General features: G+C 36.5%; 1 protein-coding gene across 3 annotated transcripts in view; it reads left to right on the top strand.

Moving 5' to 3' along the window:
- Nucleotides 1-21,045, top strand: part of CCNI (cyclin I) — a 33,791-nt gene extending 12,746 nt beyond the window's left edge. For 2 of the 3 annotated variants that reach the window (XM_047091917.1, XM_047091915.1), the window contains 5 exons: nucleotides 8,683-8,811; nucleotides 12,064-12,138; nucleotides 12,292-12,432; nucleotides 12,722-12,952; nucleotides 19,480-21,045. In XM_047091917.1, coding sequence (XP_046947873.1) covers nucleotides 8,683-8,811; nucleotides 12,064-12,138; nucleotides 12,292-12,432; nucleotides 12,722-12,952; nucleotides 19,480-19,929 — 1,026 coding nt within the window. In that variant the 3' untranslated portion in view covers nucleotides 19,930-21,045. The remainder of the gene's footprint in view (nucleotides 1-8,682; nucleotides 8,812-12,063; nucleotides 12,139-12,291; nucleotides 12,433-12,721; nucleotides 12,953-19,479) is intronic. The other variant, XM_047091916.1, reaches the window with a different exon arrangement.
- Nucleotides 21,046-22,691: the final 1,646 nt, after the last annotated feature.

The raw sequence follows: 22,691 nt of genomic DNA, 5'->3' as shown, positions 1-22,691 counted from the left end.
AAGGAATCTTCAAAGGCTATATAATTATGTAGTTTCCAATACACGATCTCGAGCCACTGGGCTTCTGAGTGTATCAGAGTCACCCAGGAGATGTCTTACAGAGATTCCAGGCCTCACTCAGACTTCTTGGGCTTGTGGTGGCAATTATGGAAATATGTATTTTAAAAAGCTTTATAGTTTTATTAACATGAATTAGATTTGGGAATCACTGATTTACTCTAACCACACAGTAGAAAAGTTCTCCTTCTAACATCTCTGGTAAGTGATCCTCTGTTTTGGATATTTTATTCATTCTACTATGGAAAAACTATAAATTATTATCAAGTTTTTCCTAAATTGAACCTGAAAACTCCTTCTTTCTAGTGGCCACTTACAGGTTCTAGTTTTGTCCACTGGAGCAATACAGAATAAATTTCCTTGTTTTAAGTGGTAGCCCTTTATCTATTCAAAGACGTGTTAAGCCCAAAAAGTCATCTCTTTTCCTTTTTTCTTTCTTTCTTTCTCTTTCTTTCTTTCTTTCTTTCTTTCTTTCTTTCTTTCTTTCCTTTTTTCTTTCTTTCTTTATCTTTCTTTCTTTCTCTTTCCTTTTTTCTTTCTTTCTTTTTCTTTCTTTCTTTCATTCATTCATTCATTCATTCATTCAAGTTAGTTAACATACAGTGTAGTCTTGGTTTGCATCTTTTCATGTGTCCGTTAGTCATCTGGATGTCTTCTTTGAAAAAGTGTCTGTTCATGTCTTCTGCCCATTTCTGCACTAGATTATTTGTTTTTTGGGTGTTGAGTTTGGTAAATTCTTTCTAGATTTTGGATACTAACCCTTTATCCAGTAGTCATTTGCAAATATCATCTCCCATTCTGTAGGCTGCCTCTTAGTTTTGTTGATTGTTTCCTTCACTGTGCGACATCTCTCTTGTTTTTTTAACCATTTTTTTTTTTCAACGTTTATTTATTTTTGGGACAGAGAGAGACAGAGCATGAATGGGGGAGGGGCAGAGAGAGAGGGAGACACAGAACCGGAAACAGGCTCCAGGCTCTGAGCCATCAGCCCAGAGCCCGACGCGGGGCTCGAACTCACGGACCGCGAGATCGTGACCTGGCTGAAGTCGGACGCTTAACCGACTGCGCCACCCAGGCGCCCCAACCATTTTTTGATTAAGATTTCTCTCGTACCACCCCAGGGTTTCTTTTTCAAGATCTACTCTTTTTAGTGTGTTTCTTAAGTTGTGATCTTTCAGTTGTAGTTAATAATAAGCAATGAAGTGAAACTATTACTTTATCTTGGTTTGATAATTTCATTAAAGCAGCCTAAATTTTGTTTAGTTTAGTTTTGGCAGCAGTGTCATGTTGGCTTATTGAACTTGTTTTTAAAGCCGCCTTTTTTTTTTAAACATTTTTTTTAAATGTTTATTTATATTCGAGAGAGAGAGACAGAGGGTGAGAGCGGGGAGGGGCAGAGAGAGAGGGAGACCGAATCCGAAGTAGGCTCCAGGTTCTGAGCTGTCAGCACAAAGCCCAATGCATGGCTCGAACTCACAAGCAGTGAGATCATGTTTCTTTTTTTTTAAAGGTAGAGAGAGTGCACACATGAGTAGGGGAGGGGCAGAGAGAGAGAGAGAGAGAGAGAGAGAGAGAGAGAGAGAGAGAATTGTAAGCAGGCTCCATGCCCAGCACAGAGCCCCCACATGTGAGTTGATCTCACAACCATGAGATCACGACCTGAGTGTAAATCAAGAGTCAGACGCTCAACCAGCTCAACCAGCTGAGCCACCCAGGCAGCCCTATAATATCTTTTTAACATTGAAAAAGTTCATAATGATGTTCTTTTTTCATTTACTTAGTGATTTGTGCTTTTTTTTTGATTAGTGTTTCTAGAGATCTGTGGATTAGTCTTTTAGTTCTGTTGATATTCCCTGTTGTACATTTGCTTTTTTTTTTTTTTAAGTAGGCTTCCCACCCAGCACAGAACCCAGTGTGGGGCTTGAACTCAAGACTGTGGCATCCAGACCTGAGCTGAGGTCGAGTTGGATGCCTGAGCCACCCAGGCACCCCACACATGTGTTTTCTTTTTAAGTTTTGCTCTTTTTTTCATTTCTTGCTTCTGTTACCTTTGTGTAATTTGCTGTTCTTTATCTTGAAGTAGATGCTTAAAAAATTGATTCTTCTGTTTTAAGATACACATTTAAAATTAAGGTTTCCTCGAAGTGTAGTTGTTCACCCATGTCTCATTTGCCTCATGGGGTTCTTAATTTCAGTTACTATATTTTTTAGTTCTAGAATTTCCTTTTGGATTTTTTTTATAGGTATCATTTTTCTAGTGAAATTCTTCATTTTTTCATCTGTTTTCCTGCTTTTCCTCTATTTTCTTGTATATTAAGTCCTTTTTTCCTTTTTTTAAAAATGTTTATTTATTTATTTTGAAAGAGAGCACGAGCAGGGGAGGGGCAGAGAGAGAGGAAGAGAGAGAATCCCAAGCAGAGGCTCTGCACTGTCAGCACAGAGCCTGATGTGGGGCCCTATCCCATGAACCACGAGATCATGCCCTGAACTGAAACCAAGAGTTGGATGTTCAGCTGACTGAGCCACCCATGTGTCCCTTAAGTCCTTTTCTGATAATTCAAAGATCTAGGTCTTTTTGTTGTTATCCCTTTTTTCTCTTGGTTTTTGGTCACTTCGTTCTTTTATCATACCTCCTTAATTTTTCTTAATTAAGTTTTTAATTTTAATTCCAGTATTGTTAACATACAGTGTTATATTAGAGTCCAGATGTACAATATAGTGATTCAGTGTATCTATTCCTTACTCAGTGCTCATCAAGATAAGTGTATTCTTAATCCCTTTCACCTATTTCACCCATTCCCCCCCACCATCCTCCCCTCTGGCAACCATCAACTTGTTCTCTGTAGTAGAGTCTATTTCTTGGTTTGTGTGTCTCTCTCTCTTTCTCCCCTTTTGTTCGTTTGTTCCATTTCTTAAATTCCACATATGAGTGAAATCATATGGTATTTGCCTTTCTCTGACTGACTTTGCTTAGCATTATACTATATAGCATACCCAATAATTTTTAATTGGATGCTGAACATTATGAAAAATTGTAAAGGCTCTAGATGTTTTCTTGTTACAGAAGGGTTCAGTCTTTTTTTGGTGGGCAAACTGAGTAGGAGATGAATCACTTTAACCCAGTCAGAGATGGTGCTGATTGAAGTCTGGGCAGCAGTTGGGTATGGCTTCATCTGCCTCTGGTTTGCCCCCCTCCTAGAGTGTAACCAAGAATTCCACCTGAGAACTTGGGAGGTTGCTGAAGGGTGCTGAACTCATTCTTCCTTTTCAGAGGCTTTTGCTTAGCTTCTTACATCTCTATCCTTCCCGACTTCAGAATTTCATTCAAGGGATTCCTGGGTGGCTCAGTTAAGAGTCCTGTTTTTGGTTTCTGCTCAGGTCACGATCTCATGGTTCATGAGTTCAGGTCCATGTCAGGCTCTGCACTATTAGTGCAGAGCCTGCTTGGGATTCTTTCTCCCTCTGTTGCCTATCCCCCATGTGCTCTCTAGTTCTCTCAAAATAAATAAATAATAAACTTAAAATTTAATTTCAAAATTAAGGGGGAAATCAACTGAGTGTCACATTTAGTTCTCTGACCCTCCCTGTCCCTCTAGGTTCTTGGCTCCTCAAGTCTCCATATTTTGTCTCTAGCCCTATAGAAGCCTCAAAAGCTCTGTAGGTTTCCTTGCCCATACTCAGTTTTTTGGCATACTCACAGGAGGGGCAGATGCCCTGAAGGAAAACTACTATAGAATATTGATTCCTCTCATTTAAGGTTTCCCCATATTCAAAAGTGAATAGAACACTCCTGTGAAAACTTTTGTAAGCTGAAATGTTGTAAAGTGAAGAAACAATTACCATTAACTTATCAGGGAAATTTTTTGAGTGTTCCTAAACCATCTCTTTGGCTTTTCTGATACCTTAGGACACATCTTGCTAACAGATGGACAAAGTAACTCAAGATAGTACTGATGCTCACAGACAATGTTCAAAGCCATGGTGGCTTGATGCTGAGATACTGAGTGTAGTTCTGGGGAAAGGAGATTGGCAGTACCGATGTGCTGTTCTGGGTGTGCCATCACCATCTCCTTAACATCTTGTTGCAAAACAAGTGCTGAATGCTGTGTTTACTTTTTGCCTTTTTTTGTAAAAGTGAAAATTCTCTTCAGAGTTTTTCATGTACTAATGTAGATTTTCAGTAAAAGCTAAGTGACATAACATGGACTTTTGAAATTTGAGGATACCTGTACCTCACATCCAGGATCTTAGATCTGCAAAGCCTGGTGGTCCTAGAAGTTCTGATGACTTCAAAACAGGTGGTGGTGGTGGTGGTGGTTAATAGCTTTTCTAGTTCTCCGCTGGACTGTAGGTCATTACCTAATCTGTCATAGCGAAAAGCAAAAATGTAACTTTTCTTAATGTTGAACTTTAGAGATGTGACAGGAGAGGCTGTGGGAGCAGAGGAAAGTACTTTGCTCAACTAGAGTTACTAGGAAAAGTGTAGTGAGGAGTGACCATTGAAATAGCTCTTCAAGGATAAATAATAGGACAGGTAAAAGAGAAGGGGTGTGTTCCAACCAGAGGGAACAGTATGAACAGAGGAGCAGTGATATAATAAAATAGCATGGCAGAAGCAAGGAAGGACTATAAATATACAAGTGCTATCCTTACAGTATGGATTTTAAGGCAGAAAGAGATGGAAGGTGAGTGGGGCTGGAGAGGTAGATCATAGGGATTTGTATGCCATGCCTGGGGGATTGTACTTAATCTTTTAGGTAATGGTGAGCCTTTTAGAGTTTAAAGCTGGGGAGGATTTGTATTTTAATGATCAGAATGTAACATGTGAAATATAAAGCCCTATGTTTTACCAGGTTGAATCAATGCATTATAAATTCTCTTGAGGATTGGTTGTTAACCAATGAACTGAACTCTCTTAACCCTATTTGAGGAATCCACGGAAAAGAAAACATCCCTTGATCAAGAAGTACTATCTGCGGTGGGCAGGCAGTTCTGCTTTCCTTTCTTCCTTCTGTCCTTCCTTCTGAATGGGATTACTTAGACACAGAACTTAATTTTTCTAAAGCTATCCTAATAATATTACTGTTTCATAAGTACATGCTTGAATCGATTTGAAAAAGTGATGTTAGTACGACTTCCCTAAGAGTGAGTCTTAAACTGTTACCTTTTGTGAGTTTTTTGTTGTAGTTGTTATTTTTGTTAATTTTGACTAGTGATATTAATACTAGCCAAGCAGGAATGCTTTCTTGGCTCTGTTCCCAAATTTTAATATAAGATGTAAAGTCTAAAGATCCTGTTATCTCTTTTATAACTAGTTGTATTATACTTGGTTTAAAAATTATATGTAATATTTTGTAAATTTTTTCTGGCATCACTAGAGCATCAGGTATTTTTAGAAGTGGAAAGAACAACACTAGTATTTTAAGTGCCTTTTGCATTCTGTTTCTACATTTAGTTTTATAGCTACGATATGAAATCTATATAATCATGTTCCCTATGTTACATACTCTTACAGCACATTATGTTCATCTTTTGTGGCACTTCTTACAGTTATATGTTTGTGTTATCTGTTTAATGTCAAAAATACCAAATAAACACACTATGTAATATAATTTATGAGTTAGGGATCTTTTTCTCCTCTATCCCCATTGTGTAGATGTCTGAGCTGAAGGTGGAATTAATGGTGTCTTTGTTCTTTCATTGATACTCTAGATCATTGTTCTTTCACCTCCCTAAAACCTCCCCAGTTCCATCAGATTCTGTCACCATCTGTTTCTCCTTGCATGCATGTATTTCCATGTCATTGATTTGTTTGGATGGCTTGCTTAACATTACTTTTCTGTTTTGGCATTTTAGATAAAAGCTCATCTTGGTAGGAATTTAATTTCTCTTGAATGCTTAAGTCTTTCCATATACAAGTATCGTGACTGCCTTCATTTGGCTCTCAGGGAACCCCTAGACCGGAACTAGTTCTTAAAGTAGCACCTGAGAGCTCTGTGGAAAATGATATATTATAACCAGTGACTATGCTAACTGCTTTTTGACTCAGGGCCTAGCTATCAGTCTGTGTCGGCTTCCTCTCGCCTTTCTCAAGAAGCTACAGCTCCAGATGATAATGTTTTGCCACCTTTTTGAGACTCTTTGAGAGAGAATTGAAGCTCCTGGTTCTAATAGCCTAACTCCAGTTTCCTCTGTCATGTTGGACAATAGTCTGTGCAGGATATAAATTCCCTTGCTACTCTATGCACCCAGAACCTGTCAAGCCCATAGCTTCAGTTTCATGAACTGCCTTATGTTTCTTTTTGATCAGTGGCATTATACCACTGATTCTCAGAGTATCTGTTTCTAGCAGTCTTTTTCACCCACCTTGATTTAATTTGTAAGTCAGAAGAGCTTAACAATAGGTTATTTCCTCTGCGTTAACATCATTCCTGTGCTTCAGAGTAAAGTTCACAGGCTTAAAAAAACAGCTCTTTTCCGTGCCTTTAAAATGATCATATTGTTTCCTCACTTTTAAGATGCAGATGTGTTGTTGTCTCTTATAAGAAGCTTTCATTCTACCTCCACACAGGACCAAGTGCCCTTCCAGTATGCTCCCTTAGTGCCTCGTACATACCTCTCTTTTACGCTAATCATAGTTGATTGATATTTTCTTAAGTTTGCCTCACCATGAGACTTTAAGTTTCAGAGTTTAAATAGGAAGTTTTTTTATTCATCATTGTATTCCCAGGACCTGTCATATCATAGACACTAGATGTTTATTAATATGAACTGAATTAAATGTTTTGATTGTCAGATGTTTTCAGATTATTGGTCATAGTCTCAACACCAGTTTGGTGGTGAGATGTTAACATGAGAGGTTGTAAACCATTTTTATCTCATTTTCTTGTCCATATTTCTTGTGTAGTATTCTAGGGTCATTCTTTATTGACAAAAGGAGTTGACCAGAAGGTAGATATGGCAGTTAATCTTCTAAAATACCAGTTAAAACTGGGTTTAGAGTTAGATGTAAAAATGATAATAAGTGTGATTAGTTGGTTTGACCCACACTAAGAAACACTTTACTATGTTGTGCCAAAGTGAAAAGTGACAGAGAAGTTGGAAAAAAAAATGAGAAATTGGCTAGCCAGTTCAATGGCAGAGATTTTAATGAGCACCAAGTCATGTATTTCTCACAAGACTAAAGAAAGCCAGGAGGAGGGAGAGAGAGAAATTCCAACTTAAACTTGGAGGAGATAAAGTTGTTAAGATATACAGCCCTCCATGTTTTTAAAAAAAAAATTTTTTTTTAATGTTTACTTATTATTGAGAGACAGAGAGAGACAGAGCATGAGCATAGGAGGGGCAGACAGAGGAGGAGACACAGAATCCAAAGCAGGCTCCAGGCTCTGAGCTGTTACCACAGAGCCCGAAGTGGGGCTCAAATTCACAAACTGCCAAGATCATGACCCGAGCCGAAGTCAGACGCTCAACTGACTCAGCCACCCAGGCACCCCAGCCCTCCATGTTTTAATAGCTCTTAATGTATCTTTCTGTGCTATAAGAATTAATTTCATAAAATTGACCCAGAGTAATCAGGAAAAAGGTTTAAGCTATGACCTCTCTACTTTCTAAGGAATTAGATAAATAATATATTTTAAAAGCTTTACATCTAAAATGGTTATGATTATAAAGACTGCAGTGCTTTATAATCTGGGTTAAGGATTAAACCTTTACTTGTCTGGAACCCTCACTTACTAAAAATACTTTTTTCCACTAATCACAGTCATTTCTGTACTTTGTTGTGTTTACCTGGCAGAAGTAGTACTTACAGATCTATTTCGTTTATTATAAGTATTAGGTTTTATTTATTTTTTTTTTGTGGGGCCTGCAAAACTCAAGGGTAAAGTTATCTAAATAATAATTACTTTAAAGTGTATACCATCTAAAAATTAAGCCTATAAAGCAGTTTAAAATAATACATAGGAAGCATTAACATTATATGTTTGTATAGTAATATCTCCATTGGTAAATTAATTCAGGTGATTTTCTCTTCAGTATTCTTCTGTGATCTTTAAATTTGTAATTCATTTGTTGTCACTGGTATCTTTCATTTATTCTTGTTGATTTTAGTTTTAATTTTAATGGGCTATTATCCTATTACCATACTCCATTTGTATTTCCTAAGATGGTTTAATGGCTATTTGCTGCCTTAGAAAGAAATTCCCTGTATTTTCTTATTCTCTAGAATTGGGAAACTTAATTCCAAAGTTACTATCAGTTGATAATAGTGATACCTAAACTTTTAAAGTCTTATATATTCCCTGAACACCTTAGATTAATTGAAGTATAAGTACATGGTGAAATGACATAATGAAGATTATTTAATAAAGAAAAAGAGACTGGTGGATATTGATAATAAATGCTATGATCAGTAAATAACATTTTCATTCATCTCAAGCTTGATAGATTTTGAGTAAAGTTAACATTTTTAACATCTAAATGTATTCCATTGCATTTGCTAACCTTTTATAAGAGAGAATTCATTCTTGATGGTAACTTGGAACTTCACTTGTTCTCTCTCTCTCTCTCTCTCTTTTTTTTTTTTTTTTTTTCTCTCTTTCTCTTTTACTTGTTCCCTTATAGAATGTTTCTCCATCCCAGAGAGATGAAGTGATTCAGTGGCTGGCCAAACTCAAGTACCAATTCAACCTTTACCCAGAAACATTTGCTTTGGCTAGCAGTCTTTTGGACAGGTTTTTAGCTACTGTAAAGGTAAATATTTTAGGATACAGTTAAATACAACCTCTTGTTTGAGGGTTTATATGCTAAACCAGGGGCAATTAGTAAACATTCTGGAAAGTGAAAAAGAGTGGAAAACCTTCCTGGAAATGGTTTATGTGCCTATTAAGACATGATGTTTTTTGCCATTGCTTTAAATTTTGGAAATATTTCTAATTCTGTAATTTTCTTTTTGCTACAAGTATTCATAACTTATACTTAACCTGTGAAATTTTTGATTTCCTGATTTTAAATACCGTATATCAGCAGAACGTTGTCTTTTAACACATTGGTGTACTAGAAGTGGACAGTGAACTAGACTAGAAAAGTATAAGTCTATTGCACATTTTTTTCTTTATTTATTGAATATCCATATTGTGTAGTGTTTTGAAAATATATAAATACATTCTAGAGGCATACATTTGGAGTATAACAAGATGAACAACGTAAAATAAGTTTGTTATATTTTTGTTGAATGACAGCATACAAAAATACATAAAGAAGTTTATATTGTCCCTGTTGGTGTAATATATCATTGGCTATATTATGTGAAATTTGTCATAGTCGGCCCTCAATTGATTTAAATCAGAAATACAGCATTCATTTAATGGCAAGGCATGAAAAAGTAGAAGAGTAAATCATTTGTTGTCATTTGTATGCCTAGGAATATGTAAGCTGGGGGAACTACGAATTCAGTGTCGGGGATGCTGTACTCTTTGTTATAAAAAATAGAAGCCAGTGGAAGAATTTGGATGGCCACTCAGTTACCTTTTTATAAAGTTTCACACTTGTACTCTTAAGAGACTTAAAGAATTTTTAATTATAATGATACTAATTGCCTGAAATGTAGGTAATCTGAGATGTCTGCTTTTATCTCTGTATCAAGTCCCCCCCTCACATTCCCCCTGCTATAGCTAACCTCCCTTACAGAGAAAGATAGTGTCCTTTCTTGATTTTTATGTTCTTCACAAATTATTAATAACCTTATTGTAGCTTCTGTCACAGAAAAGGTTCTTACCTTATTATTGAACATTTTAAACAAATTTGGGGGAGTTTCTGGATCAGTGAGAGAATGTTGCCAAGTATAATGTCATTATTTTCATGTTTCTTATTTAATGGGTCCTGTCATGTTATTAGCATAAGATTCTCTTAGATGGTTAATCTGTGTTGAAATATGTATTCATGTTTTATTTATTTATTTATTTTTATTTTTTAAAAAAAAAATTTTTTTTTTTCAACGTTTATTTATTTTTGGGACAGAGAGAGACAGAGCATGAACGGGGGAGGGGCAGAGAGAGAGAGAGACACAGAATCGGAAGCAGGCTCCAGGCTCTGAGCCATCAGCCCAGAGCCTGACGCGGGGCTCGAACTCCCGGACCGCGAGATCGTGACCTGGCTGAAGTCGGACGCTTAACCGACTGTGCCACCCAGGCGCCCCTGTATTCATGTTTTAAAAGCAGACCATACAAGGCTGCAGCAATGAATGGAGCCTCAATCCTAGCTGTGCAGAAGAAAATGCTACGTAGCTCTTGAAAAGTATGGACCCTGATGGGGCACCTGGCTGGCTCAGTTGGAAGAGTGTGCAGCTCTTGATCTTGGGGTTATGAGTTTGAGCCCTACTTTGGGTGTAGAGATTACTTAAATAAACTTAAATTTTTTAAACAAGTATGAACCCTGAGCCCTAAATAGGGTTCTGAATCTGAAGCTAAATAGGCTTCTGAATCTGAATCTCTAGTTGGTGATATCTGGATGTCTGTATTTAAAGAAACAAAACAAACTGCACAGATGATTCTGATGTGTACATCCAGGAGTGAGAACTACTGTTTCTTTAAAAAAAAAAAAATCACACTTGCTATTGGGATTCTTTTTATTATAAAATTTATTGGTGCCCTTGATTTAAGGGTTGCATTACCTAACCTAAAGTTGTTAACTATTGGGCTCTTCTTTGTAGTGAATTCTGATTACCTCAAGGATTTGGTCTGTTGTATACTTGGGGAGATAAGGGAGCCTGGAAAATGGTCTTAGCTACAAGATCTGCCTTCACTTCCTATATCGCTTGTGTGATGTCCCTTAACTGCTGAGACATAATAGACATGACAATATTTTTGGAAGTGCTTTCTAAATCATAATATTCTGATTAATATTAATGATTATCTAAAAATGTTGATAGTTTTGAACCAGCTGTTATTTTTCATGTAGGCAGAGGACTAGAAGGTTCTAGACAGTATGCCACTTTAAGGCAGTGGTCACTGGCGTGTTTATTAAATAAGTTAATCAAAGCTGCATCAGGTTACCTGAAGATTTCCATAATTTCACAGGAATGTAATATTTGAGTATAAAATAAATGTCAAAACAGGGCTTATTTATGTTACATAACTTCTATGTCATTCAGTATAATTGGACTTAATTGTCCTGGTTATTTGAAACTGTATTCTGATGCTGGGTTGGCAAACTCTTATACTACCAATAAGATAGAAAGTAGGCCTACCTTGTCATAGATCAGGAAAACAGGCAAATTCAAGCCCTCCTATGTGTGTTAAACCCTTTAGAAAGATTTCCCCCCTACTAATTGATTCTGTATGTATTTAGGAACCTTTCTTATGAAACTTGAATATATGTATATGTATATATGTATATGATGCATATACATATGAATATATGAATATGTATATATGTATATATACACACACACACAATACACACTTGTTTTTGTGGACACTTAATTAGAAAATTTCTATTCATCTGCCAACCTATAATTTTTAAAGCATTTGGAATGTGTTTATAGTCTTTTTTTTATATTCTTTGGTTTAATTCTCCTAACATCTAGTATGTTACTATTACTGACGTGACAGGTAAAGAGAGTAAGATTAAAATTAGCTCAAAAAATACACACATGTACAAAGAGTTAATTTTTGGAACTTTATTAAATAAAAAATTGTCTTCTAAAATTAAATTCTTTTTTGCTGGATAGAAATTTAACTTTAGCTAACTAGCATTGGTTGAATTTCTAGCAATGTAGTATAGTATTTTCATAGAATATAATATGGCTAGGGTTGTGAAGTTAAAAAAGTTGGTCCTGGTCTTAGAAAACAATGGGTGGGAATCAGATTAATTATTCCTAGAATTTTGTGCATACTGTCTCACCTGTATATCTAGTTTTGTTTGTTTGGTTTTTTTTTTTAACAAACTCTTACAACTTTTTGAAAAATCACTGAAGTTGCTTTTTTCTCCTCTTCAAAATTTTAGGCCCACCCAAAATACTTGAGTTGTATTGCAATCAGCTGTTTTTTCCTAGCTGCCAAGACTGTTGAGGAGGATGAGGTAAATATTTTCCTTTAAAGATTAGTTATGTCTTTTTCTTGAAAATTTCTCTCCATTTATTAGCTTGCTTTCTATTTATCTGAACAAAAATTGAAAATTAGCTTATTTTTTTCTGTCCTCTTGCCCTGCCGTGTTCCTCTTTGCTTTTGACAGAGAATTCCAGTATTAAAGGTGTTGGCAAGAGACAGTTTCTGTGGATGTTCTTCATCTGAAATTCTGAGGATGGAGAGAATTATTCTGGATAAGTTGAATTGGGATCTTCACACAGCTACGCCATTGGATTTTCTTCACATTGTGAGTATACCTGATTCTCTCAGATTTTTATTTGAATATGTAGTCTTGTTTTAGTAACCTAGAAAGTAGATTGCCCACTCATTTTTTTTTTGTTGTTGTGATTTTTAGGAAAAGAAAAATTATAGATAACCAAGGAAAACTGGGAAATTAACATATATGTCAAATTACATGAAACTAAAACTACAGACTTAAGAAATTGAGTAATACCTGAGGTTATATCAGTTTCTGTGCATAATTTACCTAAAACTTAAAATAAAACTAGTATGATGTTCTTACGATTTCTTTTCAGTTCCATGCCATTGCAGTGTCAGCTAGGCCTCAGTTACTTTTCAGTTTGCCCAAACTGAGCCCATCTCAACATTTGGCAGTCCTTACCAAGCAACTCCTTCATTGTATGGCCTGCAACCAACTTCTGCAATTCAAAGGATCCATGCTTGCTCTGGCCATGGTTAGTTTGGAAATGGAGAAACTTATTCCTGATTGGCTTCCTCTTACAATTGAACTGCTTCAGAAAGCACAGGTAGGTGCCAATCAAATTAAGTGTTCATTTTAAGTTCATCTCTCATTGGGATACGTAGGGTTGCTAGATGACTATAAAACGAAGAGACATTTCTAATCTTATAATGGCAAACTGCTTTTAAGAGGAGACAAGAGTAAAGTAATACACACTTCAAACTTTCGGGCTAGGTGAACTTTCTTCTCTTGTAAAGCTTAGTCTTTTTTTTGCTCCTTTTCAACCCTTCTAAGTTACTTAAATTTTTAAGAATCTTGACAAATTAATAAGATTCTCTATAATATATTGTCCTTTAGTTTTGTACGAAGAACCTTCTTAGCTATATTTGTAGGTTTCACCATAGTACTTCTATACTTCGCTTATTTTGTAAAAATCAAAAACATAAATGGCAAGAAGTTTGCTTTTTAGACAAGCAAATAATTGACTAGAAAGTGAAGTATTTGTACTAGACTTTGTCAAGTAGAAGCTAACTTTCTGAAAGAGGTTTTGTCCTGGTAGTTCCTATTATTGCCTAAAATTAGTCAATCACTTCTATCTGCAAATTGGTATAAAATTTTACAGGCCAGTTAAATTTTTGTCAACTATCTATACAAAATGTAAGAGTTTTAATGGAGAAAATTCTCAAATAGATAGTAATGGTACTGTATGTTAGCAAATGCTTTGAATAATCTTATGTCACCCAATAGAATGTAAAGTTTAGATCTGCAAACCATACTCCTCTGCCAACTGAGTTCATAAAAGACTTATGAATTCACTTTCCCTTTATATGTCCTTATTTATTCTTATTTGGTAGTAGTTATTCTGATATATTTTATTGGATTTTATTTAGAGAAGAGACTTAAATTCTGAGCTAAAGTAATTATATTTTATAATAAAAAAACTAGTCTTAGCAAAGAGCTTCAGTTATTGAACTAATAAAACTTAGAATACTATTAAAGAAAAATGAGAATAATACTTGAATTTGGCGTTTTGTAAGATGCTTATAATTGATGTCATAGATATGAACTGTAAAAGTTAGCAGACATAGAAATACCTCAGTGCTACCTCTTAGCTCTGAAAATTTTAGGCCCTAGTCTGTGAGCAGAGAAGGATTGAGGGTCTTTTCATAAAACGTTGGTGATCAACACAGTATATTAGCTAGAGGCCCATTTCTCTTTTGTTTAGTTTTTAGCATGGGTCAGCTTGTTCTATATCCCTGGGATAGATAGGCATATGATGTTAGTTAGAAACACAGGCTGTTTCTCCTTTACAGGAGAGAAATTTTTTTTTCTTCAATTTTTTTTTTTTTTTTTTAACGTTTGTTTATTTTTGAGAGAGAGAGAGACAGAGACAGAGCGTGAGCAGGGGAGGGACAGAGAGAGAGGGAGACACAGAATCTGCAGCAGGCTCCAGGCCCTGAGCTGTTTGTCAGCATAGAGCCCGACATGGGGCTCGAACCATGAACTTATGAGATCGTGACCTGAGCTGAAGTCGGACGCTTAACCGATTGAGCCACCCAGGCACCCTGAGATAAGTTCTTCTAGCGTACCTTAGATTGTTATAATTGAAAAGTATTTCTTTCCATTGAAATGAATGCTATAGTGAAAGTAGATTCTAGGAGATAGTTGATATTTAGTGAGAATTTTTACAAACTATCACAAATCATAGAAGAGAATAGTGTGGTACAGGAAATTTACTTTGCTTATCTATTGTATTGGAAAGTGAAGTTGAATGTTAGTCATTTACATTAGACTATGGAAGTGGGGTATGGGACATTAATAGAAAACCTCTACATTTCATTTTTCATTTTTTTATTGGGACAAATGACATCTTTAAATGCTCTGACTTGATCTCTGTGCTAATTCCCAAAGCTAGTACAGGAAAAGTTGTTATATGAACTGTTACTGTCACAAAGAAAGGACGGACTTTGAAGCATAAATAATAAGAATGTTATAAATAGCGTATGTATTCTGTAGCTTTGAGAGTTTGTTTCTAAAAAACACTGGAAAATATGCTTATTCTCTCTCATAAGTCTTCTGGTGTTTTGTGTTAAGAAAATGTTCATTGAAACTTGTTCCTTTTTTACTGAAGTAGTATTATAGACTTGGAATTCTTGGAATTTGAAGGGATCTTCTTAGAAATTCCATTCATCTCCTTTATTTTAAATCTGCAGTTCAGGGTACTTGGTACTTTCTCAGAGACCCACAGGACTACTTAGTAAAGGACCAATGCTTTGTCCATACAAACCTTAAAGATTTAGTTCAGTGGTTTTCAGAATTTCTTTTAGAACTGGAATCCTTCCCTTGACTCCAGTAAAATCTTGTACACACACAATCCCAGAATGTAAGGTAGGAAAGTATTTCTTTGTAATATGTATTTGGGGCAGAGACCTGTTGGATGCAGAGTCTGAATATGGCCCCTTCCCTTCTGCATATTGTTTGGATATAGTTTGAAAACCAGTGTTTAATTTTCTTATACATACATAAATAGTTATATTCCACAAACTTTTACTGGAAAATCTGTGATCTAGGCACTGGGAATACAGTAGTTGTAAAAAAACAAAAAAAAAGGTTCTGCCCCGTGTAGTATTCAAATTCTAATGGAGAAGATAAAAACAATGTCACAGCACTTGAGATTTTGGTACTTGGTCTTAACAGTTCTCTAAAACCAGCTGGGACTGATAGCCAACATATGTGGCCTAAACCTGGTGGATCTGGATTCTTGAAGGCTCAGTGCTATGTTTGCTAAGTTCATTTGAGTTTAGGTAGGAATACGAGGTCTAATATCTTTGTAATTAGATGTGTTCAAATAAATATTCCTCCTGGATTCTTGGGTCTAGTATAGGAAATTTTTGTGGAGTATTGGTGAGACCATGCCAGAATTACTTATAACATGTTTCCCAGTATCCTGGTTTGAGAGGACTGCTGATTTTTATCCTAAATACCTCATGCTGTGCGGGAGCCACTGTCACTGGCTCTGCCTTTGTTCCCTCTGGAATTCAGACAAAGTTTCCCTAGTTTGAAAGGCAAGCCTAGTTGACCTCCCAGTTCCCTCCTAGTTGACCACCCCTGCCTCTTAGCTACATGTTGGTTGCCATTTTGAGATGGCCAAACCTCTTTCTCTTAACCCCTTTTTTCATTGCCCTACTTCTGTAGCTGTACTCACATCTTCCTCTTTCTGACTGATGTGGCCCACCTTTGAGAATCTCAGGATGTTAACTTTGCTGAAAGAGTGTGGTGGTCTTCCTAGTCCCTAGCCAAGCAGTAGTCACAGTTGATGTTCTCTCCAGTAGTTTAAAACTAGAGGAGGGAGTTATGTGGTGCCTGGGTGGCTAAGTTGGTTGAGGGTCCAGCTTTTAGCCCGGGTCATGATCTTGTGATTTGTGGGTTGGAGCCTGGTGTCAGGCTCTGTGCTGACAGCTCAGGCCCTGGAGCCTGCTTCAGATTCTGTCTGTCTGTCTGTCTCTCTCTCTCTCTTTCAAAAAAAAAATAATAATAAAAAAAAAATAATTTTTTTTTTTTTTAACTAGAGTAGGGAATTAAAGAAGCAGGCCTTCCTCACCAGGATCTCCCAGTTCTTCTTTAAGGTGCCTAAGATCAGACTGCTGCAGCAGATGTTTTCAGTCCTTCATGCTGTCCACCAAACATGGGTCCTTCAGAACCTATCATTTATGTGATGGTATTCTTCGCCCCTTTCCCATCTGGATGTCTGCCCTATAATTGCCCCACCTTCCTTGGTGAGCTACATTACAGTTGTGTTTGTTTCCTTAGCAAGCGATACTTAAAAATGTTTACCGTATTTGAAGTCTGTGAACGTAGTCATGAAAAACAACAATAGATGTTCTCTTAACATCCTACAATTAGAATGAGTTCACTTTAAAACAGTTTCATTAGAGGACTTGTCTGGTGTATGAAGTTGTAGTAATTCCAGTTTATGTGCTTGTTTTGTTTCCTCCACTGGATCTCAGCAAGGGTCATACTCTTAAGTAGAACAAATTCAGGTAGTAAATTAGAAGGAATTTCTTTTGATAGGTTATTTTGGAAAAAGGATTTAGTTGGATGAAATAGAGTTCATATAGATGGTATTGGTTTGAATAATGTCTTTCTAGCTCTGTCATTTTCTAAAATACAGTTGACTCTTGAACAACACAGGTTTGAACTGCATGGGTCCAGTTATAAATGGATTTTTTTACAGTATGCTTTTATAAATATGTCTTACGATTTCCTTAACATTTTCTTTTCTCCATCTTTATTGTAAGTGTATAATGCATACACAAAATATGTGCTTATCAACTATTTATGTTATTGGTAAGGCTTCTGGTCAACAGTAGGCTGTTAATAAAGTTTTGGGGAGTTGAAAGTTAGATGCAGATTTTCAACTTTGGGGGTTGGTGCCCATAACTGCCCCATGTTGTTCAAGGGTCAACTGTGTAATGTTCTATTAAAATCTATTAATTTTTTCACAGAGAAAGATTATAGTGGCATAGTCTTCCTTTTACTTGAAATACATGTCTTTTTTCAAACCAGTAGCATCTATATGAACTCTACTTTTCAGGATTCTGCTGTGGTATTATGCCCCATGGCCGAGGCATTAGAGTATTTATGATACTTTTGTGGGCCCCCGAGCATTAGTCATTTGCTAAAGAACAGTATTATACTCTAGCCCTTTTTTCACTTCCCAATTTGTGTCTTTCATTTCTGTTACCACTCTTTTGTGGGCTTCTCGAAGCATTGGCTAGGGTACCTCTTTCTTTAAAGAACTTTTAAAGCCCCATTCCTCTTCTGTGTTTTTTGTTCCACTGTTCTTAGCATGACTCAGCTTGTTCTGCATCCCTGAGACATGATAAGCCCTAGCCTATGGTTGTAAGCTTAATAGTTGGGGACTATCTTTAAGTATTATAAATTCCTTTAAGGGAAGAAAAGAAATTCTAAGACTAGTTAATAGTATTTTGCCCTTAAGGTGTTACCTAGTGTCTTTTAAACTAGGAAAAAATTTAGTGAACAAAACGGTAGATATTAAAAGTAGTCATTTTCATGTATTATTTCTGACAGTTTTAGGCATTTTAACATTTGTACTGTGATAACACCTGCTGTTGATTTCTTCTTTCCACTGATGCTTTCCTGCATAACAAATAATATCCTTACAGATAAAAATAGTATTGTGACCAAATATGTTTCTGTTATCGCAGACCATATTACTTTATTTTCTCTCTGGTATCTCACATAGTTATGCTGTGTACTGCAGGTTATATAGGTATAAATAAGATGTGGTTAAGAAATGTCCAAAAATACTTGTAAAATATACAAGACTAGAAAGTGACCCCAATAGTTAATAGTTTAAATAGGCTTCCTGGAGGTGGTGGCAGTTAGCAGGTCTGGATGGAATTGGTAATCCAATTTTAACAGGTAGAAACAGGATGAGCAAGGATAAAGTAAGAAAGGGCAAGATTTACACAGAATAGAGAAAGCAGGCCTGTTTGGCAGAAATTGGGATAAGTCAGGGAATAAGACTGAAAAAGAGGGTTGGGGTCAGATTGTAGAGAGCCTTTATACCAAGCTAAAGAGGTTAGCTTATTTCTGGTAGGCATTGGGGTGCCGCTAAAAAAATTGAATAGGGGAAGAAATGTATGTTGCCTAGAGGAAGATTATTTTAACTAGAGCTATAATTACAGGGAAAGGAGGACAGAGAGACTAATTGGACTCCTTGAAAGCCTCCTATTATAGTCATTGTGCTAGAAAAGAAAGTTTGGGAATAGAAATGAATATGATACAATGGCTGCCTTTTGGGGGCTTGTAGTCTGTAATGGAAAAAGTAAATGTTTAATGGATTATTTTAATACAATGTGGTGTGTAATGACAGGTTGAAATAGATATAGATGGCCCTGGAATTTGGGTGTGTGGTGGCAAGAGGAGTTAAGGGTAGCTTCAGAAAGGATACCTGAACTATCCTGAAGGTTAAGAAGAAATTAGTCAAACCCCAAATTAAAAACATTTCTTCTTAAAGTTGTCAAGCCTGCTAATTTCTACAAAAATATAATTTGTCAAAAGTTCTCATTTGCTGTTTTAAAAACAAAATACTTAAATTGTTCTAAATTCTTAGCTAGATGATCTTCCCCATCCCTTACTTAAATTTTTTTGTGCCTCTGGTTTTTTCCTTAAATTTTTAATGAATTTTGTGTTTATCTGTTCCTTGGTCCTCATGAAGAGATTGGAAGTGGCAGAGGGTGGAGTGAAGGGCCCTGTAGACAAGAGGAATACACTGGACAAGAGTGGACATTGCATATACACAGTGAACAAAAGAGAATAGTTTCTGTTTTCATGAAGATGTTGCATATAATTGCAGTTACAGAATTAAAGTTCCAAAGAGACTTCCATTAGAAGTACAGATTTGGTCATAATCCCTAAGAAGATGATGGGTAGACTGGAGGAACAGCTGAATTTCAAGTAGAAGATGTGGGGAGAGACAAAGCTGGGGAGGACAGAGGGTGCAGTGAGGAAAAGCTGCCAGCATATTAATTAAATGATCAACCTTTGTTTTTTTTCTTCCTGGCCCAGATGGCTAGCTCCCAGCTGATCCACTGTCGGGAGCTTGTGGCACATCACCTTTCTTCTCTGCAGTCTTCCCTGCCTCTAAATTCCGTTTATGTCTACCGTCCCCTCAAGCACACCCTGGTGACCTGTGACAAAGGAGTGTTCAGATTACATCCCTCCTCTGTCCCAGGCCCAGATTTAGATTTCTCCAAGGACAACAGCAAACCAGAAGTGCCAGTCAGAGGTGCAGCAGCCTTCTACCATCATCTCCCAGCTGCCAGTGGGTGCAAGCATACCTCTGCTAAACGCAAAGTAGAGGAAATGGAAGTGGATGACTTCTATGATGGAATCAAACGGCTCTATAATGAAGATAATGCTTCAGAAAGTGTGGGTTCTGTTTGTGGCACTGATCTGTCAAGGCAAGAGGGACATGCTTCTCCTTGTCCACCTTTGCAGCCAGTTTCTGTCATGTAGCTTCAAGTGTTACCTTCAAGTGCAAACTAAGGTAGACTACTCTGGGAATTAGGAACATGGAAAACCAGGAAAGGTTCTATAAAGTTATATACCTTATCAGGCCGATTTGAAGTGAGCCAGAAAAAAACCCATTTACTTGGGTAGCAAATTATAATCAACATTATTTAAGCATTTAAAGACCAAAAAAGTTAGAAACTTCAAAAAAGATCAAATTTTTTTTTAAGTTAAATTTTTTTAGTATTTGTCAGTTCCATTCTTTTCTCTGCTAAGATGTAATGGAGATTGACCCCATGTCAAAAATTTATATTCAAGTGTTTTAAGTTCCAAAATTCATAGCACACTCTGTCACCAGCATCCTCATTTAATTTTCCTCATTTTTGCTTGCTTGTTTATTGAATACTAAATGAACTTTATGCATGTTGATCTATAGCCTGATTTCCACTGATTAGGAAACCCTCAAAATTATTTTTTAGCAATTTAGTGAATAAATTCATTTCAGTGTGACAGCCATGTTTGATCCATGATTCAAATTAATCCCAAAAGGGTACTTTAAAATTGCCCCATATGAATGAGAAGTGGTAATAGAAAAAGGACTGACATTACCACATTGATTTTGTGTTTCTTATTTCAATTCCTGGAGTCTGGAAACAAAATTATTGTTTTTATTTTTGTTTTTCTTAAATTGAAGCTTAAAAGTGGCATGTAATTAGGATATGGTTAGATTTGTTGAAAGCATTTTTGAAATTTATATAAAAGAATTTGTGATAAAGTTAATGTATCCAGGTGCTCACCAAAGAAACATGTAACAACTAAGATTATTATTATTTTTTTTTTTGGTAACTGATCAGTTTTCATTCATTTGTAATCAGTAGGAGAGACTGTCTAGATGTCGGGGCAGCTCTATGATTTGGGTCTATAACATGTAATAACTGAATTCAGTGCCCTAGATTTATGTTAAGCTATTAGGATTTTCTTGATGGAAGTTATTCACCCTCCCTGTATTTCTCTTAATGACTTCTGGATCCTCAGCTCCCTGTTCAGTCTGAAGAAGGTATTGCAGTCAGAACCATGTGCTGATGATAAAAAGCCTCTGGTAGCAATAAAAGTTGTCCTTAACCTTTGTATCTTTAACTTTTTTTCTGCTTGTGAAGAGGTACAAGTTCCTGATTGCTTAGACACTGGTATTGGGATAAAAATCCCAAATATATGCTCACAGAAAATAAAACAGGATTTAAATGTGACTGAGGAATGTAGGTTTTGACGTAAAGAATTTTTCTATTATCTCTTTTTCTTACCTTCCAAATAGTAAATTTTCATTTGATGGAATGGTTTGTGAGAGCACCCATGTCTGGATGACATCATTTTTAGCCCACTGGTTTCGTTCTGTTTAGCAGAGCAAGAGCATTCTTAGGTCACCACTTCTTTGAAATTACTAAGGTTTGACTGCCTGCACGACCTTGCCATCCATTCAAATGGGAAACTTTTACTTCCGTGTAAGTACAGGCAGTGGGAGGGAAGTTTTAAAAACATGAACTGTTTATGGGTGAAGATAGCAAGAGATTGGCTTTGTAGATACACATTTTAAAAAATCACACTTACCCTAATTTTCATCTGGTCTGTGACTTAATTCTCCTGCATTGGGGAGCTCTAAGAAATTTACAACTACACATGTTCACCATTTCTGTTAAATAAATGGCACTTAATCCCCCCTACCTCCATTTAACAGATGTTCAAGCTAGGGATGAAACTGAGCCTAACATTAGAATATTTCTAGTCCAGCCACTACAGATTGAATATAAGAGGGCAATAAGATTTTAATTAGTTGACTTTGAGGTTTTCTAATCTTACCAAAAACTGATAAATCAGTTTGGAACATAGTATTGTTTCTAAAAAAAAGTGTTTTTAAAAATATTTTGGAGAGAGAGTGCACACAAGCAGGACAGCAGAGAGAGAGGGAGACACAGAATTCAAAGCAGGCTACAGGCTCTGAGCCATCAGCACAGAGCCCAACGTGGGGCTCGAACTCATGAATCGAGAGATCATAAACTGAGCCAAAGTCAGACACTTAACTGAGCCACCCAGGTGCCCCAGAACATGGTAGTTCTTCTGGGAAACTGAGTTGGGATGGTTGGGCTGGCACTTTCATGCTTCAAAGCTATTTAGCCCAGAGTTCAATTAAATGAAGGTACTTAGGGGACCAGACCTTCCTGAGCACCCTTTTCAGTTCACTGTTCCAGAGACCTGAGCTACCATGGGTTCTTGGCTCTGAGGAGCCTGAACTCATGGATCGAGACAGAAAAAGCACAATATTCTTGAACGGCATGGAGTTTTTCATTGAATATGTTCCTGCTCATTACTCTGTCCCGAGTTACTTGTCTTAAATCTTGGCATCACATCACAAGTTATTCTTTCAGTATTTGGAAACTTGAGTTTTATGGGTAATTGGTATCTCCACGTGGTTAGAAAGCCTATCATTCCATGAAACCTCCACAAAGGCAAGGGAATAAATAGGTATAAATTACCCAATCTTTCATTTAACAGAAAAAGTTAAAGTGAATGCTCTACCTCTTGAAATTCAGACTATAGCGAAGAAGCTATTTTTTGTTCAATTTGAGAGTATAAAGTTATCTGTGGAGAATTGAATGTTTTTTCCACAGATGATGTATTAGTGTGGGGGAGGGGGAAGGCTGGAAATGGGGAGTGTTCCCAAATGCCAGTAAAAAGGTAAAACCAGTTTGCCTCAAGTGTTGCTGACACTGCCT

Source organism: Lynx rufus, unplaced genomic scaffold, assembly GCF_022079265.1.
Source record: "Lynx rufus isolate CCGP_SWC_20201006 ecotype Redwood Valley unplaced genomic scaffold, mLynRuf1.p SCAF_3, whole genome shotgun sequence".
Taxonomy (NCBI): Eukaryota; Metazoa; Chordata; class Mammalia; order Carnivora; family Felidae; genus Lynx; species Lynx rufus.
This window is presented reverse-complemented; position numbering and strand designations above follow the sequence as displayed.